Source organism: Actinia tenebrosa, unplaced genomic scaffold, assembly GCF_029948245.1.
Source record: "Actinia tenebrosa isolate PJP-AT-01 unplaced genomic scaffold, QUT_ActTen_1.0 PGA_scaffold0__85_contigs__length_37466705, whole genome shotgun sequence".
Classification (NCBI taxonomy): Eukaryota; Metazoa; Cnidaria; class Anthozoa; order Actiniaria; family Actiniidae; genus Actinia; species Actinia tenebrosa.
Genome location: NW_028292569.1, coordinates 8,433,389 through 8,455,688, shown reverse-complemented (window position 1 = coordinate 8,455,688; position 22,300 = coordinate 8,433,389). Strand labels below are relative to the sequence as shown.

Sequence of the window (22,300 nt, the reverse complement as noted above, 5' to 3'; positions counted from 1 at the left end):
GACCAGCTCTTCGTAGAGGGATGATCTCACGTTTACTTCATCCTCCCAACAGTCAACGTCCCAGGACGGGAGCGAGGTCAACACTTAGTAGAAGATATTTGATTTGGGGGAAGAAAACTTGCTTGGAATAGTACTTTGTCGAGGTAGCAGAGTCCAAGGTAATTTTTTTGTTTTGTTTTTGTGTGTGTGTGGTCTCTCTCTCTCTCTATCTATCTCTCTGGAAGGCTTTTCTTTATAGAATTCTTGTGATACAAACACGGTTTTATCTGCAACCGCAACACACCACAGATATAATTTAGTCATCTTGCTAAAAGAAAACAAAAGAAAAACGAAAGCTGTCTTATATTTCACTTTTTCCATCTCACAACCTCAGAATTGCATTCTTTCTTCCCCTTAAATGCCGGCGCTATAAGCTGGAAAAAAATATCTGCCTAGCTTATGATAGTCATCTGCAGCCGCAACACACCACAGATATAATCTAGTCATCTTGCTAAAAGAAAACAAAAGAAAAACGAAAGCTATCTTATACTTCACTTTTCCCATCTCAGAACGTCAGAATTACATTACGGCTGGAAAAACTGGAAAAACTGGAAAAAATATCTGCCTAGTTTATGATATAGCAACAACTCATTAAGTTTCTGTCCGATTTGATATTTTTATTTAGAGCTAATATCCCAATCTTTCAATTGATACAAATGAGATTAATTAGCAACGCAACAGCTGTTAAATAACAACTCCAGCCATCCTTTCGGCTGCTAGCAATTACAAACAAACTTTCTAAAACTATAGACAGCCTGATTTCGATATTTCTGATATGTGTAAAAAAAGTCTGTTAAGACTTAATCTAAGAATTGGGGTTTCTTAGTGCGATATAAATAAAATAGACTCAAGCCTTTGAAGAAATATGTTTTATGAGAGCCAATTTATGATAATTCTCAATCTATAAAGTAAATTGGAGTTTGGAGACACGTTCGACAAAGACATTTGTTTCGTCTTTAAGCATTTAATGGAGTTCCGTGTTCTTTTGATGTTAAAGACCTAATTATCTGTAGAAATCTTTAAGTGAATACGTGCAGTTCCCAGACTCAACCAATATTCGAATACTAATAACTTTCCATCCTTCCTTCAACTATTATAGACTATTTGTTTTGTCTTCTTGAAGGCGGCCATCGAAGCAGGTTTTTATGTACATTTGGTCAGATCATTAAAAGAATAAAGAAACGTTTTTTGATAACCAATGCAAAAGGTCTCTCTAGTTTATTCTAGTAAAAGAACATGGATTCATTATGAATACCAAACATACAAATAAACAACTTTTTTGAGCAACAATACGCGGTTTATTTTCAACAAAAAATATCTAAACCTTAGCGTCAAATGTAACTAGGCAACTGACGAAATTAGAATGAATGAGGGGTCTATTCAAAGAACATGTCGGTCGGATCTCTGAATTGAGCGATCTGAAACTAAACGGCCTTTTTTACTTTAACGTTTTCTGGCTAACATACGAAAAATCACATAAATTTCTACTGAATTCAAAGGTCATGCTTCATATTCCAATCTAAAAGCAAACTACGTTGTAGTTTTAGTTTGCGGCGTGCTACAAGGCCACAGATTTCTGATTTCCAACCGACAACGTTTTTTTTTTTTTTTTTTTTTAAAAAATACCGGGTGAACACTTTGTAAACTAAAATCCTGAGAGAAAGTTCCCTATCTAGTTGGAAATTCCCTTTTATATAATGAAGAAAGAAAAAAGAAAGAAAGAAAAAAGAAAAGGAAAGTAACGAAATGGGTCGGGATAAGACGTTTTAATTGCATACATCCTGGAGCCGTCATTCGATCGGCCTCTCCGATTCATTACGTAGGGCAGTTTTCGTATGACTTTGAAAAGCTGGCGCCGGCACGAACACGGTCGTGACACGGCAAGGCATATGCCAGACCAATCACATTACGCGAGTATGCGAGTATTTACTCTCCATCCAATCAAATACCCGGAACACGGCATAAACACGGCGCGGACACGGTCACGCCAATGCCACATCACTGCCACACCAATCACATTGCACATTTTTCTGAATCGAATACGATGGTGACGTGATTTTATGAAATGTAAAAATTTGTGCAGATTGATTGTTTACTAAAATATTCAATCATGATTGGCTACTTTGTGTGAAAAATGGTTTGGGTGGCGTTGGTTGTAAAGTCGAATCCCATGTTAAGTTAATGACCCGAGGAGGGGGACTTCCGGAAATATACATCGGCCATTCTATCTTTTTTTCTTAATGAACAAGCAATACTTACAAGTGAATTTCTCTTAACTCAAATGATTGCCACTTCGCATTAATGATAATCTTTCTGGACAACTAGCATTCGTCTTTCTCGTAATGAAGTGTAAAACGTGTAAATGACCTTTTCCAAGATATAGTCAAACATTTCATTATGCTTATGCTAATGCTTGTGAAATCCAAAGTGTGAACCGGGCGTACATAAGCATAAGCATAAGCATTACAATAGTACTATGTTGCTTATGCTTATGTTGAAGTGTGAACCAGCCCTTGTAAAGTATATGCCATTAGAAATTCAAATTCAGTATTGAGATTAAGAAAATCTCACATGGGATCTTCCCCTAGTATCTGATTGGACATCCAGGTTCCTAGCGTTATGTTTCATCGGGTATACATAATAACTCATTCCACCTGAGCTTACGAGTTTTCTGAATTAGTTTGAGGATAATAGATCAGGCAGTTAGGTGACCTGTAACAGTTCTTGTCCCTTAACTTAACAACACCGAGCTCGTCGGACTCGAACCCGTGTCACATTGGTGAGAAACGAGCGCTCTCACCGCTACGCCACCCACGCTTCCCATGCTCTTTTACTCCGACGAAGGACTAGCATCCGAAACGTCAGTAAGTTTTTTCACTTTTCACGGTGTATAATTTACATTTTTATCATTACTGTTTCATTAGAAACACCGACGCAGCTCACACTAGTTTTTAGCTAGTTATCTGTTCATGCTTCCCATAGCTAATTAGAATGCACCTTAGATGTGTAATAGCGATACAAGCCTTACGATATACATGTTATACCACGTACATGAATTTGAAACTAATAGAGGTTGGTTTGTTTGAATTCCAGATAAGACCGTCCATAATGATTGTCAAGGCGTTGCTACTGGTTGGAGCTATCTGTGGTAAGTTAACAGTCAATGGTTTTCAAATTTTTCAATTCAATATTTATCGATACGTTGAAACAGCCTCTTGGCTAAACAAAGTCAGAGCACGGCTTCACAGACCGATTTGGAATTTACCTGAAGTTTTAAATAAATAGGGTTTTCAATAGATCCATAGCAGAAGGCTCGAAATCATATCTTGCTAGTCTGGCTGTGAGGGTGTTACACTTAAAAAAGCTTGCACATTATTATAATAATACCATGACTCTGAGGGATATTAGGGATTAAATGTCCCCGAAGCCGAGGGAAGTTTGGTGGAAGTCCCGAAGCCGAAGTTCGAGGGATTTCCGCTAAACTTTCCGAGGCTTCGGTGACATTTAATCCCTAATATCCCGAAGAAGTCAAGGTATTATTTTGTAATACCATGATTACCGAGGCAATAAACTTCAAACTGGACTATTCATCTTGAATACTTGTTAGTAGCAAAAAGGTAAAAGTCACTGGTGCATTACGTCCCATGAGAAAAATCTATTTGAATAGTTCTTTTGTTTGTCTTCTTGCGCGAATTTGTTCGTGTATAAATTGACATCATTGTATGCTTATTCCGACGAAGGACTAACGTCCGAAACATCAGTTTCTAAACATCACAAACCATACGGTGTATTAAGTTAAATCAATTCTCCTACTGTTCGATTCCTAACACCGACGCGGTTAACTAGTTTATCTAGTCTCTACCATATCATTGTATGCATACTGAGTCATTGTTAGAAAATCATTTTGGTTCGAAGTAAAATGGCATCCAAATAATCGATTCTCCTTTCAAACTAATCAAGAAGTAGAAAATTTAAGGGAGTCTACAGTTCCAAAGAACAAAAAAAAAACACTTCATGGATCATGGTATTACTCATAATTACACACATTTTTGCTCGATAAAAAATATATTCCAACAACAAAAAATTATGAATTCATATTTTCATTTTTCGTGAAAATTTTCGTCTACCTTGTATATTTGCTCAATAAAAACATGTGTGTTGCGACAAAATTAACTATAAATATGCGTTTCATATTTTCATGTTTGTGAAATTTTTCTTGTACCAACATAACAAGCGCATGCGCAAAGATTGTTCGAGCTACTGACTCTGACCGGGCAATATACTTATATTGTATTGCGTAAATAAATGTCCAAAACACTGCATTGAATGCGTGTTGTGGTTTATTGTCTGCACCAAAACGCTAATGAAAGTTTGAAAACGTTAATGAACCCACGCAAACATATTAATGATTGTCAAATTCAATGCTAAATTCGTCTTATTGTATGCCTGTTCGCTCTAATGACAATACTTCTTCGCTTCAATGAATATTCCTTTGCGGTTAATGAACAGCAAAAGGTGTAGTTATATAGTATGTTACAAGATGTTTACCCGATAAACAAAAACTATTCGGTTCGAATTGATTTTGATTTAAGGACGGTGCCTACTATTGTCCACGCGCACACGTACTGCGCATCTACATTCGAGGAATTTCAAAATTTATTACTCGAATTGCACTAAACAAAACGTTTATTTTCAATAAAAGTTAAAGCAGAAAACGATCTTAAGTAACCCAGGCTTGTTAAAGAGATAATTTGCTAAGGTTTAAGTATTATTGACAAAGAATCATAAGTTTCTTTGGGCAAGTTTTGAAAAAATGGCAGACTCGTAGCACTAAAAAACCAAATCCTTTCAATAATAAAGCTTTTTACCGAACGTTTCTTTAGATTTAATCCTATAAAACTTGAATAAAAACGAACAAGAAATACATATGAAATTGAAAATTTACCATTTATTAATATCTAGGTGTGTAATTATAGTTTTGAAAATCTTTTTTTGGTCGCTAAACACTTTCATCATGAAATTCTTTTACTTTGGAGTTCTCAATCTAAAAAATCATCTTATTACGTACCAAATATTTCAGAAATTCCTTTCTGCTGTTAAGTAAAAAGTCAATAATAACTTCACTTCAAACCCAATAGTCTTCCTGGAACTATAAAGCTTATAAATATCGAGTTTTTCTCTGTGTTTTTTGCTTGCATGGCAGGAAGCAGCATGTTTAGCTTGACGTGCAAACGCGTCAAAAACAGAGTTTGTCACGCCGTTTTGTATGCTGTGTAACGCTTGTCACGCATTCGACATAAGATTGATCCCTAATAATGTTCTTTAAAAATTCGTATCTCTTAAAAACGCCTGGATACCCCTATTTTTTCTTCGTTTAAATGATAGAGTAAATGCTAAATTAGCCTCGTGAAATGAAATTTATAAAAAATAATTGGTTTTGAAAAGAATATGGACACAATCTTTATGTACCTACTGATCGAAAATAGGGAGCACGAAGCTAAAAAATTGTATATATTATAGCCAACTATTTAATTAATGGTAGAATTGGGTATATTTTAGTAAAGAAACAAAGTGTCAGTCATTTAGGACGATTTAAATTAGAAATTTCTCAAAATCTTTTGAAAAAAAAAATTTTTCCTGGTGTTAGTAAAATCATGACGTCATCACTTTTTAACGATTTCTAAGCCTTATTATTTCTTTTAAATGCATGGTGACCCCTACTTTTCTAACCAGAATTTGACAACCCTTTGATAGGTTAAAATAATTCACATAGTCATTTAAAAAAATAATTGCTTCTCAATTAGTAGGCACCGTCCTTAATGATTTAGTTTTTGGCCTACATGACGGTTACATGCTGATTCTTAATATTTTCTATTTATTTTTGTTTGTATCTTGTAGCGCTTCAATCGATGGGGAGCCAAGCCCACCCCAAGGTAAGAGGGATTATTATAAGTATCTTGAAAACAATTCACTCTCATTCCTGAAACATTTAACAGTTAAATATCGCATTTATAGATTTAATTTACAATTAACATACAAAATAAACAGAACAAAAAATATTTGAATTTTTTTTTTTTTTTTTTCCTCTGGCAATTTTCTAACTGTCAAAAAAAATCGCATCTCTCTTTCCCTTGAACTAAATAGTTGTAAAAGGGCACGAATGACAACTGCATATAGCATTACTACAAGACTTTGGTCATTCTGTTACCATTTGCTTGATTTGTTTGTTGTTTTATTTATTTTTTATTTATATTTTTTGCCTCATTAAAACTCGACAGTGGATCATATTTCTTATTCTCTTCCATTCTCCAATTCTCTTTCAGGATATCCCTCTTCATCATAGAATGACAAAACAGGAAATCCAGCAGCATTTTGGAGTGGATTCCCGATCGGAAGGTTAGTCTTTCTCGACCTTGGGCACACCCTCTCCCCCCAAATGTGTATCAAAAAAGGAGTCAAAAAAATAATAAGTACAAAATAAAGCTATAAAGCAAGAAAATGACATACCTGAACTGAAGGAATAAAAAAAGCTACAAGGAACAGAGAGCGTGAGTGAAAAGGCAAAAGAGCGTTGCAATCGTTTCGATGCAGAATACACTTATCGGACGTCGAGTGATAGTGCAAGGATAAGGCATTCAAACAAGTACATTATTTTATTTTTGTTTTTGTTTGCAAAATGCAGTTCCAGAATACGATGTCGTTCATCCATTCCTGGCAGACCATACTGGAGAGTTTTTGAGTAACGACCTAAGCCAAAAGACAAGACAAAGGCGTAGTCTAGGAAAAGACAGCGAGTTATTCTACAAAATGGACGCACTTGGTAAAAACATCCATGTAAGAGTGTCCAAAAGCGATGACATTCTGACACCCGAGGCAAAAGTCAAAATTATTGAAGCGGACGGAAAGATCAAAGTTCGAGAACCATTGCGTATCAATTATTATCAAGGTCACGTGGTTTCTGATCCTAATTCTGTGGTTGCCATTAGCAACGACGATAGTGGACTGGTAGGTTTTGCTTACTATAATCACGTGATGGCAGCTATGACACTGAGATAGGACCAATTGAATCTGGTCTCATCTGATTTACATGAAAATTCAGTTTCCAAGGGGCAAAATACTATTGTTGTGCCTCGTGTTATGGCAGTTATAGTTATCAGTTACTATTTAATCCTATAATGATAAAGAAAAAATAAGTTGTATGTTTATTTTAAGCACGAAAAGATTTACCATTCTCAGGTACAGGCATTATATTTGGCACCTTCGGTTTACTCCTGGGAGGAAATTGGCCTGGCTGCAACATCGAGTGGCACAGGAAAACTCCTCTAATTCATATACTATCCAGGTGGCTATAGCCATCCCCCTTTTCCTGAAATTCCTCAACGCTATCCGTATTAAGCCACCCCTCTTTTCCTCGCATTACTGGTAGTAAACCCTTGTAATAGTCACCTACTAAAGTAACTTACGAGTGTGGACATATACGATCCGCCAGCTACCAGTTGAATTATAATGACTTTCCATGGTAAGGTCTTCGGGTTCCTTCTTAACACATTATTTCATATAAACAATGCGAGAGATATAATGTTGGTTCAATAGCTATAGATAAGTTAATAGCTACCTCATAGCTACCATTTTTGTTTCCATTATAGACTGGAATGATTCAAAGCAAGGACGATTCTTTGTTCATAAAACCTCTGTCCTCGCATCTTGCAAAGCATTATAATAAGAAAGATGGAGCCATTTCTCATATTGTCTACAGAAGATCAACAATTGACAACAGCAACTGCTTGCAGTTACAAGGTACGAACAAACAACAAATGACATGAATGAGAGGAAACGTTTGTACGTATCCTATGCAAGTGCTAAGTCTTTAATAAATGTATTATATCAGTCTAAACGGAGTTTTGGATCTACAGGGCAACGAGAGAAGAGGAGTGCATCCATACGGTCTAGTGATGAGCCAGACGCTAGAGACGCTGATTCTACTACCAAGTATCTCGAGACACATACAATTGCTGATCAGTACTACTCGCAAGCCCACGGGGACAACACGGAAAGAGATATGTTGATAGTAGCACACGTGGTAAGCAATCATCAATTGATTTGGTTAGTGGGTGGATGTAATGGTCGTTTTTTTTGTTGTTTTTTTTCTTTTTTTCTTTTTTTTTTTTTTTATTATATAGACCCCTTGCATGTGACATCATAGCAGCTCGATCTGAGGGACAAAACAAAAGAATTCCAATCTCCTGATAATTAGAACCTATTGTTAGTTGTCCCCCAGATTGAGCTACATTCCAAAGTGCCGCAAAGGGTCTATAGTGGCTGGATGGTTTAGTTATGGTTTTAAGATAAGTAATCTGATTAGTTGAGAGATGAGAAGGTAAGCCGTGTGGGATGGGCTCGGAAATCAGCTGTCCACGGTTTCTAGTTGAGCTGGCTCATTTTTTACGCGACTTGAAGTTGTGAAAGGTTCATTGGCCCTCTTCTTCAGTCGTTTCATACAAGGCTCGTAATTTACCTATTACGCATGTTCTTAATCTGATTAGTTGATTGGTTGACTGGTTGTTGGCTGGTTGATTGGTTGGCGTAGGAGCTGGTTGCAATTGGTTAGTGAGTTGGTTTGCTGTGTCTCAAACGATAACTTTGCGCAAATCTGAATTTCTTCCAGACACGATTATTTTTGACCCATCCAAGTATTGGAAACATTAAGTTGCATTTGGTCGTCATTGGCATAACCATCAAACAAACGGTCAGTATTTTACAGTTCAGAATACAATATAAAATAATCTTGCTAACATTTAAATGATTAAACCTTTCTGCTCCTGACTACCTTCAAGATCTTATCCAGCAATACATACCACTTAAGTCTGGCTCAATGAATTTAGTAACTAGAGAACTTTACAACCTCAAATGCTATGGTTTCAAGACATTCTCAAACGCAGCGCCCAGCAATACATACGAATAAATGGCAATTGATGGTTTTCACGTCGGCCATGTTGGAGGAATTTAACAAAGTGATTATCAATGAATTCTTTTGTTATATCCTCCAAAATGGCCGCCGTGTCTCTTGTTATTTAATTCTCTTGGGAATGGTTGAAAACCATCAATTGAGTTGTAGAAAATGGGCGAAGTACATCACATTAAACCAAAATCTCATTTTTTGAGACTAAATCCTCTTAGTTCACGAATGAAATAAACACTTTTGAAATGGACACTGTGAAAGGTATCAAAAAAAATAGTCTTCTACATCAAAGTCTTAAGAAAATTTGTCCAATTAAGCACATTAAATTCCACTTTTGTTTAATTTGTTGCATTCCAGTTTGCCTACACTAAAAGTGCCACAAGAATACAACGGATGGATGGACTGGGTAAATACTTGGACACCGGTGTTTTTCCAAAAGAAGATAGTGACCCAGCACATCCTGATTTAGCGCTGCTGATGACCAGGTAAAATATATATAGAATAGTAATGTTTGTGAACAGAGCATTATTTTTTTAGCGGACCGCACTGAAACAACCTGTGGGCTTATCTGGGTGAGAATACAACTAAAGATCAGACCGAAATGGAGTTTAGCCTGGGAAAAAAATCAATGTGTGTAACAGATCCTTACTTTTACTGAACCGCATTGAAATAACTTGTGAGCTTATCTGGGTCAGTACGACTAAGAATCAGATCGAATTAGTTGGAACAATTGATGGTTTTCACAGCCGCCATGTTGGATGAATTTAACAAAAGATCCATCATCAATCTCTTTTATTATATCATCCAACATGGCCGCCGTGTGTTTTGTTATTTCACTCTCTTGCGAATGATTGCAAACCAGCAATAACGCGGTGATAACTGAAAGAAAAATCGATCAGCCTAACAGATGTTCAGCTAATATTCAACGTCAGAATTTAAGTAAAGTAACAGAATAAATATAACAAAATAAAAGGTGTAATATTTTTATATGATTTGAGTAATGCATCTTGGAGATATCAAGGTTTATACTTCCAGTATGCTAATGAGTGTGATGCATGTCATAGTAGGCATTATTAAATATATTCGAATTACAGATGATGAAAAATAAACCCAAATGACTCCTATGACATCACACTGAAGCCCCCCCCTCCCCCCCCCCCCCCCCCCCCCCCCCCCCCCCTCAGCAGAAAAACAAAACAAAACGAAACTAAAGAATTAGATGCTTTTTTATTGTTTTCCGTTGTGTTGACGGAAGAAACTCAATTAGCCTCCCCCCCCCCCCCCCCCCCTCCTAAAATTTTGGCTGGATGCGCCCTCGGAATATCTCCAAGATGCATCACTTAAACCATATAAATATATTTCACCATTCAACTATTCACTTCAATTAGAATCAACAGTGAAAGCATTGAGTTAGGGGTGAGAGGTAATTTCTTTGTTCTAACTTTACTGTTTTCTCCCATCTTATATTTCAGTGGCTTAAGTGGAGGTAAGTTTGAAATCAAATCATTTTTTTTCGTTTGTGGATCGATGGATCGATGTGAGATAATATTAGTAAACAGTGAAGTGGTTTTTATAGAAGTTTATAGTTGTTTTTTTTTTTTTTTATTTTTTTTTTTTTTGTTTTTTTTTTTTTTTTTGTTTTTGTTTTTTTTTTTTTTTTTTTGTTTGCTTGTTTTTGATTTGGTTTGTGGTTTGGTTTGGCTTGGTTTGGTTTGTTATTTGGTTTGTTGTTTGGTTTGTGTTTGGGTGGTTTGTTCGTTTGTTGTTGTTTGGTTTGATTGTTTGGGTTTGTTTTTTGGTTTGTTTTTTGGTTTGTGTTTCTTGGTTTGTTGTTTTGGTATTGTTTTTTTGGTTTGTTTTGTTTGGTTTTGTTTGTTTGGTTTGTTTGTTTGGTTTGTTGTTTTGGTTTTGTTTTGTTTGTTTGTTTGGTTTTGTTTTTTGGTTTGTTGTTTGGATTGTTTTTGGTTTGTTGTTTGTGTTTGTTGTGTGGTTTGTTGTTTGGTTTGGTTTGTCGTTTGGTTTGTTGTTGGTTTGTGTTTGTTGTTTGGTTTTTTTGTCGTTTGTTTGGTTTGTTCGTTTGGTTTTGGTTTGTTGTTTGGTTATGGTTTGTTTGTTTGGTTTGTTATGTTAGTTTGGTTTGGTTTGTGTGTTTGGTTTTGGTTTGTTTGTTTGGTTTGGTTTCGTTGTTTGGTTTGTTTGTGGTTTGTTGTTGTTGTTTGTTTTTGTTTGTTTGGTTTGGTTGTTGTTTGGTTTTTGGTTTTGATGTTTGTTTTTTTGTTTGGTTTGGTTTGTTGTTTGGTTTGGTTTGTTGTTTGGTTTGGTTTGTTGTTTGCTTTGGTTTGTTGTTTGCTTTGGTTTGTTGTTTGTTTTGTTTTGTTGTTTGTTTTGTTTTGTTGTTGGTTTTGTTTTGTTGTTTGTTTTGTTTTGTTGTTTGTTTTGTTGTTTGTTTGGTTGTTTGTTTTGTTTTGTTGTTTGTTTTGTTTTGTTGTTTGTTTTGTTTTGTTGTTTGTTTTGTTTTTTGTTGTTGTTTGTTTGTTTTTTGTTGTTTGTTTTTTTTGTTTTTGTTTTTTGTTTTTTGTTGTTGTTGTTGTTTTTTTTTTTTTTGTTGTTGTTTTTTTTTGCTTCTTGCCTTGTTTCTGTTTCTAAATCTTAGTTTTCTTTTTTACCAAGGCGTGGCAGATTCAAATTCAATCTGTACTGCCACCTATGGAAGAGTAATAACAGGAGACAGTGGTCTGGCATCAGCAATAATCATTGCACATGAAATTAGTCATGCGTAAGTTTTTTTTATTATTACCATTCACCATAACAACTAAAGTATCTTTTCGTTTAGTGTCGCGTAGCTCAGTCTGCCATTCGTTCTCAATTCCAAGTAAAATCCAGAGCTGTGAAGTTTTTTTAAATCAGCTTCTATTTTGCTATAATGCTTCCTCCTATTTTTTAATTTACAATAGGAAATTATATGACATTACATTTTTCATAGAATATATCGTTTCACTTCTTCACAGGTTAGGAGCAGGGCACGATGGGAATCGCGATGATTGCCCTGGCGGCACCTTTATTATGGCATCCTCGGTTCCTGCTGGAAAAAAAGCATTCCTATTTTCGCCTTGCACGAGAGAATTCTTGCAGAAAGTGTTCAGGTATTTTCTAGAAATAAATAATGTTTATATCTCGGCTATGAAATGCACCTGGCATAGTATACTATCGAGAAATATGTAACATCTTTTATGCTAGTCTATTTAAAGACCCATTGCCACTTACCGTGATGCATCACAATTTGTTTACATTTTGAATCGTGTCACCACCGAAAAAACAATTCCAACCTTTTGAATAAACTCTTAGATAGTCCCTAAAGCCGTAAAAGAATGTAAAAGAATCATTATTGTGCCTTAGTGCTATGTCGGAAAAGGATTTAATATGAAGTTATTATTCAATATATGAATCGTATAGTGGAAGCACTTGCCCATCGTTAAATGATGTCCCAGAAAGGTTCCTTGGTTTTAAAGCTAAATGGATTTCAAAGTTTCCCGGTGTATCATTCAACGGTGATCAACAGTGCGTACTTCAGTTCGGTGCAGGCTATAAACAATGCCCAATCAATAAGGTAACGAATTTGTTGCATAACACTTATGTAGATAAGCTATATGGTTTGTGCATTCAATACTGCATACCATTTTCCTTTCTATTATTTTTAAAATTTCTGATAGTTGGGAAATGTCGTTGTCGTTGTCGTTGTCGTTGTCGTTGTCGTTGTCGTTGTCGTTGTCGTTGTCGTTGTCGTTGTCGTTGTCGTTGTCGTTGTCGTTGTCGTTGTCGTTGTCGTTGTCGTTGTCGTTGTCGTTGTCGTTGTCGTTGTCGTTGTCGTTGTCGTTGTCGTTGTCGTTGTCGTTGTCGTTGTCGTTGTCGTTGTCGTTGTCGTTGTCGTTGTCGTTGTCGTTGTCGTTGTCGTTGTCGTTGTCGTTGTCTATTGTATAATAAACTTAAACAAAAAGTTGTCATCAGTTACAAAAGACGTATACTCCTATCTTTCTTCTCCTCAGAGTAATTGCAAAAGTCTTTTCTGTGCTAGTGGCAACTCACTCCAATGTGTCAGTAAAGCAGCTCCGCCGATGGATGGCACAAGATGTGGTGTTAGAAATGTAAGTCATACGCAGCATTTTATGGAGGAAGCAAAGTAAGGGCCAATAGCAAGGATAATTACTAAATATAATACGGCTGAGGGGAGTGGGTTTAGTCGGTGACTATAAGTATAAATTTAAGGATAACCATCAATAAAAAATTAATACAGGAAGCAAATAACAGCCCCTGGGCTGAATTTCACTTGACATCATATCCTGTCTAGTGGGGAATGTTCATCAGCTGAAATCGCAAGTTTTCATAGTATTCTTTCTGGTTGACAGCACATGGTGGTCAGTGTTTGAACACCATTTGCAGCAGATAATGAGATTCAAAGACTTTTATCAGCTGAGTGTGAAACCCAGAAATAAGGTGACTGCTTCTGACAGGATCTATTGTTCTTGTTTTAGTGGTGCATCAAGGGTGTCTGTGAAGACGACGGTTCTCCTTTGGTAAATGGTGGATGGTCTAAATGGGGTGTCTGGTCTGCATGTTCGTATTCATGTGGAGGAGGAGTGCAGTATAGAGCACGAACGTGCACAAATCCGGCGTAAGTATCGTATTTGCTTAAATTAAAATGGAGGAAGGAAATTTTTAAAAGTCCAGTGAGAATGAGGGCAGCTTGATTAGAGAAGTCCTAATAACAGGATTTTAAATATTTAATTTGTTCAGTGATACAATGAGACTCTTTTCTAAGGATATGGTTTTCATTCATTATCTTAGGCCAAAGAATGGAGGAGCCAATTGTCATGGAAATAGTAAAGGCTTGTGGAGAAGTTGTAATCCTGAGGTAAAAAAAAGTCTGATGATCGAAAAACGACGAAACGATTTATAAATGTTTGTTTGTTTGTTTTTTTTTTTGTTTGTTTGTTAAAAACAGCCGTGTCCAGATGGCGCAAAGAATTTCCGTGAAGCTCAATGTCTAGCTTTTAGTCCTAGATTTACACCATACTATATTGCAGGTATTGCCACTTCATTGCCATGTTTGCCATAATTGCCATTGCCATTGCCATTGCCATTGCCGTTGCCATTGCCATTGCCATTGCCATTGCCATTGCCATTGCCGTTGCCATTGCCGTTGCCATTGCCATTGCCATTGCCATTGCCATTGCCGTTGCCATTGCCATTGCCATTGCCATTGCCGTTGCCATTGCCATTGCCATTGCCGTTGCCATTGCCATTGCCGTTGCCATTGCCATTGCCATTGTCACCATTGCCATTGCCATTGCCACCATTGCCATTGCCATTGCCATTGCCACCATTGCCATTGCCAAATTAAAATTAATGGTTAATAATTTTATTGCTTATTTATCCTTTCAAGATCTATTAATTATTTTTTTATTGGCTCATTTCACTTCTTTAGCAAAACCGTGTCAGTTGTATTGTTTAGAAGGCTCAATGAATCACGACAAAGGACAAGCGAAAGACGGCTCACGCTGTTCTGGTGACAAGTTCGTCAAAGATGTCTGCATCGAAAACAAATGCAGGGTATGTAAGCTGGACTCTTTATTTAAGAACGAATAACAAATAGCTTTATAAGTAATGTAATCTATTTTACAGAAAGTGGGATGTGATGATGTACTCGAATCTGGAAAGTACATTGATAGATGTGGAGTATGTAATGGAGACAGTTCATCGTGCGGGTTAATCAGTGGCACATATAGTACACGATGCGGTTGGGGTAAGTATGCAACTTCATAGAGCAGTTTTCGTATGACTGTGAAAAGCTCAGTGACGTAAGCGTGACGTGCCGTGACCGTGATACTTTCTAGAAATTTAATTGGCTGATTTTTTCACACGAAATATGATTGGTCTAAAAGTGCCGTGATCTTGGCTTGACCGTGTCGTCCGCGCCGTGTTTATGCCGTGTTCCGGGTATTTGATTGGATGGGGAGTAAATTCTCGTGCAATGTGATTGGTCTGGCGTATCCCTTGCTGTGTCACGACCGTGTTCGTGCCGTGAACTTTTCACAGTCATACGAAAACTGCACTACACTACACGGCTACTATGCCGTAGCCGGGGTGAGTCTTACTACTTCATATTGTCATATATTGTTGTAATGCGTTTATGTTGCTCTAATTTAACCAGGTGTAGATAAGGCATGCCTGATGCTCACCATCCCAGTAGGATCAACACAAGTGTACGTGAACCAAACCAATAAGGACTGGGATGTTTTAGGTAGGTTATAATGTAAACCTTATTAAGAATGCGTTCATAATGTATGCCAGAGGGGGGGGGGGGATTCTTAAGACCCCCCCTTGAAGTCCCCCCAAAGGTAATTATCCCCCCCCCGGGCAATCTCTCGTAGCTTCTTCTAAAAATTTTGCATACCCCCCAATTCTCTGAAAAAAAAATTCAAGCCCCCCATTTTATCGGTAAAAATTTTTCCGGACCCCCTAAATTTCACCTGCCCCCCCTCCTCTGCCATACATTATGAACGCAGCCTAACGGAAGCAATGGTCTTGGAATGCTGCATGATTAAAATCTGATGGGTAATCATGTAGACCATGTCTCATCCAAAAAGTAACCAAGGAGATCATTTTTAATCATATAACACTTAAGATGATAAATAAGGATCAGATAGGTAATCATAAATACGTTTGGTGCTGCTTACGAGGTGACCATTATAGACCTCCCCGGTTTAATAGACCTTTCCCGAATTCGCTTGACTAGTCACAAAACAATGGTTTTAAGTTGAGGTTGAACTTGATGAATAAAAGAATCAAGTTCAGTCTCGAATTCAAACCATTGTTTCGTGGTTCGAATTCGGGATAGGTCTATTGGGCGTAATGTTTTCCCATTTCAGACCACGTGTCATTCCCTAGAGTATCATTTCTTTGTACAACGATTGAAATCTTTTGCACAAGTACACGATAAGGCACATGAATATTGATACAACTCAAACAAAGAATCTTATTCTCAAGAGAATGACTCGTGGTCTGAAATTGAAAACATTACGCCCAAGCCGAGGAAGTATTTTACATGACTGGTAAGATGTACTAGTCAAATAGATGTACTAGTCAAATAGATGTACTAGTCAAATAGATACATAGCAAAGAAGTACTAGTCACATAAGTAACTGTAATACTTTATACAACGAATATATTCTATATTTTTCAAACCGCCTTTCTTTTTTGTGTTGAATCAGGCGTAAAGGGTGAAAATGATCAATGGCTCTGGAATATGCCGTCCTGGAGTACTGTCGTAGAAGCTGCAGGGACGAAAGTGCATTATAAACACGAAGAAAACGTATACAAGGACAGTATCTTCATTCCCGGTCCAACAAATGCTGTATTACGTGTATACGTGAGTATGTCTTTCTTACGTTTCAAAATAAAAAAACACGTGATATCGTTTTGACAGCCAATCAAAACCAGCCAATGATAAAACAGGAAGAAATCTTTTCAGGTAGTCCAATTCAAATGAGGATATTTATCAAGAAAACATGGCGGCCGCAATCAGAGAAAAGGACTCTGAATCTTTGATATTTCCTAGCTACTTTATGCACTAGCAATGCATTTAAAATTCCACCTATACTCGTAACGACTACCTATGGATCAAATGGTGGGTTGTGGTTTCAATTCTTTTATGAAATTATCGTGAAATGATAGCTCTTTGTTCGCCGATAAACAACTGAAACTAGGACCGCCTGATCAAGTACGACAATCCTTTGCGCGCGTTCCCCGAGGTCACCTTGGAATCACTAATAAAAAGCTTATCGATCGGTCAATTTGATGGACCCCTGAAGCAATATCTCGGCTCAAATCGAGTCAAGGTACATCTAACTCAAAAACCAAACTATACTTTGTGCTATAAAATATGGAAATATGAAGCAAATGTGAGGCGAAAAGCAAGTATCCTATCTCCTTAATGGTCATAAATTTCCATATTCTATTGATCTTATCTTTTTAAGAAATTGTCTCTCAATTTAAGAAAAAAATTGAAAAACGAATTAATGTCTAAATATTAAGATCCAGTTTACTTTTACAAATTAACCTAAATATAAAGACTGATGATGCTCTTGTGTGCTATGTGTGTATTGAAGGTTTTCACGGCGGCCATGTTGGAGGAACTTAACAAAAGAATTGTCATTGAATTCTTTGGTTATATCCTCCAACATGGCCGCCGTAACTTTTGTTATTTAATTCTCTTGGGAATGGTTGAAAACCATCAATTTGTACAGCTTTTGTGTGTTTTTTGTGTCATTTTTTCAACTATTTGCTTTTCTTGTTTTTTTGCCTATGTGTTACTGTGTGTTATCATAATTGTAAATAGCAGAAATCCCGACCCTAAAATGTAATTACTATTTGATTAAGAATATGTAAACCAGCTCCCAAGCATTTTTAGCTTCCTAGTTATTTTTGGAAGTTGGTACCCCCTCAATCTGTTTAAACATAAAATAATGTAATTAGAACAAAAATTGTAATAAAGGGTACAAATAACGTTCTTCTTCTTCTTTTGTATTGCAGCATGTTTACATCTCAGGGAATAAACCAATCACCTACAAGTACTTCTCAAACTCCGTAAAGACCGTAGTAACTGGTTCTGATTTTGAATGGGTAGTTTCACCTTGGAGTGCGTGCTCAAAAACGTGTGCAAAGGGTAGGTATTGCTAAAGTTAGCATTTCGTAAAACTTCTTAAGACGTGATTACACGGAGCAATATTCTCTGCAAATCGTTTCGCATCGGCTTTGCAACACAAGTTGCAAGAGTGTCTACATGGCAACGATTGCTGCAACTTGTCTCGCAACATTTTTTCAATTTGTGCTGTAGGTTAAACGTTGAAATGCTCCATGCAACTTGTGTCGCAATGCTGTTGCGAGAAAAGTTACCGAGAAAATTGCTACGTGTAATCGCACCTTTAAAGTTCTTTTTTTTTTTTTTTGTTATCACTACTAAAATGAAAAGTGAAACTCCTGTAACGGCTGAAAAAATACAATCGATTGGAGATTTTGGAAATATGAAGGGAGAATAAGTTGTTGGAAATCAGTCCTCCAACCTTTTGGACAATTTCATGGCATGAAAATACGTTGGAAGCACTGATTTTTCGAGTGTGTTTTCCGTCAAAGATATAGATACTATGTAACGTATCAACCTCTTGAACACAACAGGATTTAATTAAATATTAAGACTAACCCTAAACTAGCTCAAAGCTATATACTTGAGTATTGGAAATCTTATATGTATAATGCAAGCGTTGCAGGTGTGTTGATTTTTTTGTTTTTTGTTTTTTTGTTGTTTTTTTTTTTTCTTCTTCTGTTCTTCCTATTTCAATGCATGCACAAAAGGAAAGCAAACTCGATCTGTGATATGCCAGAGAAAAGACGACAAATCGATGGGCAGAGAAAGCCTTTGCAGCCAAAATGGCCCGAAACCAGCCATGGCACAAGCTTGCAAAACACAGCCATGCCCTGCTCAGTGAGTAATATGATGGGTGAAAAACACCCGCAGATTGCCCTTGGGGGTAGGGGGTAATACCCTAGGGTCAATAATATGCTGGATAATAGAGTCCGTTGGATGGCATAGAGAGGAGAGGTTTAACTGATAACCAATGAGAAAGGGAGTAGGATATGCTGACTATAAAGGTCATTGGATAGGATTGAAAAGAAGTGTAGGATAAGCTGTTTTACTCATAACCCATGGTTAAGGGGAGAGGCATATATATGATGCTATTCATTCTCTACTTTTTTACTTTTTAATCCTGTATATATCTTTATTTTTTCTGAAGGAGGCCGAATGGCCGAAACATTAAATACAATTTTTTGGAACATTAGAAGTTGCCTGTTGTCTCTTTTTACCTTTATATACAAGCATATTTCTATGAAGACAAAAAGACTGTTGAATTCTTTGGAATCCTTCTACTGGAAGTTTATCATTTATCTACCATGTATATTCAAGTTTATATATACATGTGTGTGTGTACATACTAAATGTACATGTACTATGAATATTTGAGTTGATCAGGATTTTTTCCTTATTCTCATAGATGGTATGAATCACCATGGGGACCATGCACAAGCTCCTGTGGAAAAGGGGTTCAGCATCGTCAGATCGCATGCAGAAACCTTGTAGCAGAAGGTCAATATGAAGTAGTGTCAGATTCTTCCTGTACCGGCAGCAAGCCAGCTGGAGCCACAAGTCAAATCTGCAATAAAATCAGCTGTCCACCAATGTGGCTTCCTGGTGTTTGGTCATCGGTAGGCATAATTTCTTCTGTCTATTCTAAGGGAATGGAAGAGGGGCCGCATCGCAGGCAAAAGACGTTTTTTTTAATGCAGCACAACAGTGCTTTGCACTTTTTTGTAACAAATATCTAATGAAAGGGAGCGTTATTGAACAAGATTGAAAATTCGCGAATTCTCTAGAGAAAAATCATTAGTTATCTAATTACCTTAGATTGCAAACCATATATCAATGAAATAGTACTAACTAAATAATTAGTACAAAATATCAATAGTAAAACAATTTAAAACAATAGAAATTTGTTTTGTGCTATTTCACATATATATGGTTTGCACTCTAACACATGATTTCCGTCTGCAAAACATTTTCAAAGAGTAAGTACTACTTGGCATTTACCAGCCAAATTGCATCGGCAGGAACTTCTTGCGGCAACGAGGAATTTATCAGCCAAATTGCAAGCGTTTTTCCCATTGAAAATTTCCTTTTTTTCAGTGCTCAGTGTCTTGTGGTGGAGGAATCAGGACAAGATCTGTTTCCTGTAGGTTTAAAGATGAAGATTCCTTGATAAAACCTATGTTGGACATGTATTGTACTGGTTTGCCTAAGCCAGCTTTACAAGAGGCTTGCAACGAAGATCCGTGCAATGGTAAGTACCTTCATCTGTAGCGATGGCAACACAGCGTAAAGGAATTGACCACAAAATACCTAAAGGCTTTCAGAAGTTATTAATGAATTATTATTAATATCATCAAATTATTATCCAATTACGTCAGTAAAATTACTGGAAAAGCATTTTGGCATGACATTGTCACATATAGAAGTATATTGCTGCCAGTATCCAATTATTGGTTTCTTTCCTTAGTTATTAGCCATCACGAGATTCAGGGGGAAACTGAATCGAGTCGAAATTTAAGTGCATTGTGGGACTGCTTTTGGGGACAAAATAGACGCCATCTTGGATTGAAATATGTTCCCTAAAACAGCCCCATAATGCATTGCAATTTCAACTCGATACAGGTTTTTTTCTCAATTTCGAAGTGACTAATTTAAGAACCCTTTTCATCAAGCAACATAACATTTTAAGAGATAAAAAAGCTTCTAAATTCTTCTAAATTACGTCCTAAATAAAAGGGTGCTTCTAGACGTTAAAAAATATGCAATTTTACCCAAAACATTTTTTTGGCCTACCGTCTTTTTGCTATAATATATCGTATTGTAACATGCATTTCCATAAATCCATTCTTCATCTCCGTCTCTCAAAAGCTGGAGGCTCTGTCCCGCACACATATAAGCCAATTGGATGCTTCAAAGACAATGGGAAAAGTGGTGCAAGACCTTTCCCTGTTCTAACGAACTTGAGGGGTCAGATCGACTGGTATAACCTGCAGAAAACTGTAGATGCTTGTGCCAAGTTAGCCAATGTAAATGATCAAGTGTTTGGTATTGAATACTATGGAGAGTGCTGGTATGGTCCTGGCAGTATATCAACGTACAATAGAGATGGAAAAGCCGATCCTAGTAGATGCGTTGCTGGTGTTGGGATGGAAAATGCTCTTCAAGTTTACAAGTTTAACTGACGTCTTCTATAGAATGGTAAGGGGTCCTTCTACTACTACTACTGCTGCTGCTGCTGCTGCTGCTGCTGCTGCTGCTGCTGTTGCTGCTGCTGTTGCTGTTGCTGCTACTACTACTACCACTACTACTACCACTGCTACTACTCCTAGCCTCCTCCTCCTCCTCCTCCTCCTCCTCCTCAATCTAAACGCCACCAGATCTTGGCAAGTTGTTTTATGTTTGTTATACATGGTAGAAAGCAAAAATACCAATGAAAAATATCCTCACCCACCCACACACCCACCCTTCATGTATGATTCGGTGGAATCTTGCTACGTCACTGTATAGTTCATAATGTTTTTATTCATTTCTTAACAGGATCACTTCAATCAAGCTACAGCCTCAAAGGATCAATACAATTCATTAGGCTGCTGCAATGGCTTTTTTACTATGATATACATATATATTGGTCTATAAATGTATTTTCCTTGACAGTAAAGGGTGTAACAAAGACTGCTACTGCGGTTTGATAAGACAGCATTGTCAGAATAAATTTAAAACTCATGAATAATAAAGACTGATCTGAATGGCTTAAAAATAATTCCAGTGTTCAATTTATTGGATTTTAAATTTACTCGATGTAAATACCCATTTTTGATAAGATGAAGCAGTTTTTTTTTTTGTTTTTGTTTTTTTTTTTTTGTTTTGTTTTGCTTTTTTTTTGAAAATGCTTCACATATTTCCTTTCTTTAAATTGGTATCTCCTCATGAGAATAGTAAGACAGTTGGTGGGGGATGCCTGAATGAAAGAAAGTGTGCAAGGGATTCTGGTACTTGTAGTTAATGACGCCATAATGCAAGTCTTCTAAAGTGTCCTCGGCTATTCACTGAAGCATGAAGTTATCTGAACCTTCGGATAATTTTGTTGGCCGTGGTAGGAGGGGGTTAAGATGGCGGGGGGGGGGGGGGGGGGGGGGCGGGGAGGATTGGCTAAAATTTGTTTCGTTTGATATTCAATAATAAACACTAAAAAATACAATATCATTGTTGGTATTGAATTTGAGCGAGTCAATTTCTATCAACTCTCGACAATTTGGCCTAGAGGTATGCATGCGCTAATTTACCAAGTAAAATAGTGTTATAGCTATCGTTCTCGCTTAGGTTAGAGTGAAGTCATTTAACCCGTGAAATAGATATTAGACTAATACACATTAGTAGACCCTAATTCCATTGTCTTCTTTCGTGTCTATTTGACTAGAGTGAAGTCGCTAAACCCGTGCAATAGATATTAGACTAATACACATAAGTAGACCCTAATTCCATTGTCTTCTTTCATGTCTATTTGAATAGAGTGAAGTCACTAAACCCGTGCAATAGATATTAGACTAATACACTTTAGTAGACTCTAATTCCATTGTTTTCTTTTGTGTCTATTTGACTATTAC

General features: G+C 36.8%; 1 protein-coding gene across 1 annotated transcript; it reads left to right on the top strand.

Annotated features, from left to right (window-relative positions):
- Positions 1–21,456, top strand: LOC116295498 (A disintegrin and metalloproteinase with thrombospondin motifs 6-like). Its single transcript, XM_089028832.1, has 27 exons — positions 1–158; positions 3,133–3,187; positions 5,938–5,972; positions 6,363–6,435; positions 6,722–7,044; positions 7,686–7,836; positions 7,953–8,119; positions 8,705–8,785; positions 9,356–9,483; positions 10,471–10,484; positions 11,669–11,774; positions 12,007–12,141; positions 12,452–12,605; positions 13,042–13,140; positions 13,528–13,667; positions 13,841–13,907; positions 13,998–14,079; positions 14,481–14,605; positions 14,678–14,798; positions 15,207–15,296; positions 16,267–16,424; positions 17,588–17,720; positions 18,407–18,536; positions 19,105–19,315; positions 19,794–19,947; positions 20,565–20,894; positions 21,234–21,456. The coding sequence occupies exons 2-26, from the start codon at positions 3,148–3,150 to the stop codon at positions 20,876–20,878; spliced, it is 3,231 nt and encodes a 1,076-aa protein (XP_088884958.1). The 5' UTR covers positions 1–158; positions 3,133–3,147; the 3' UTR covers positions 20,879–20,894; positions 21,234–21,456.
- Positions 21,457–22,300: the final 844 nt, after the last annotated feature.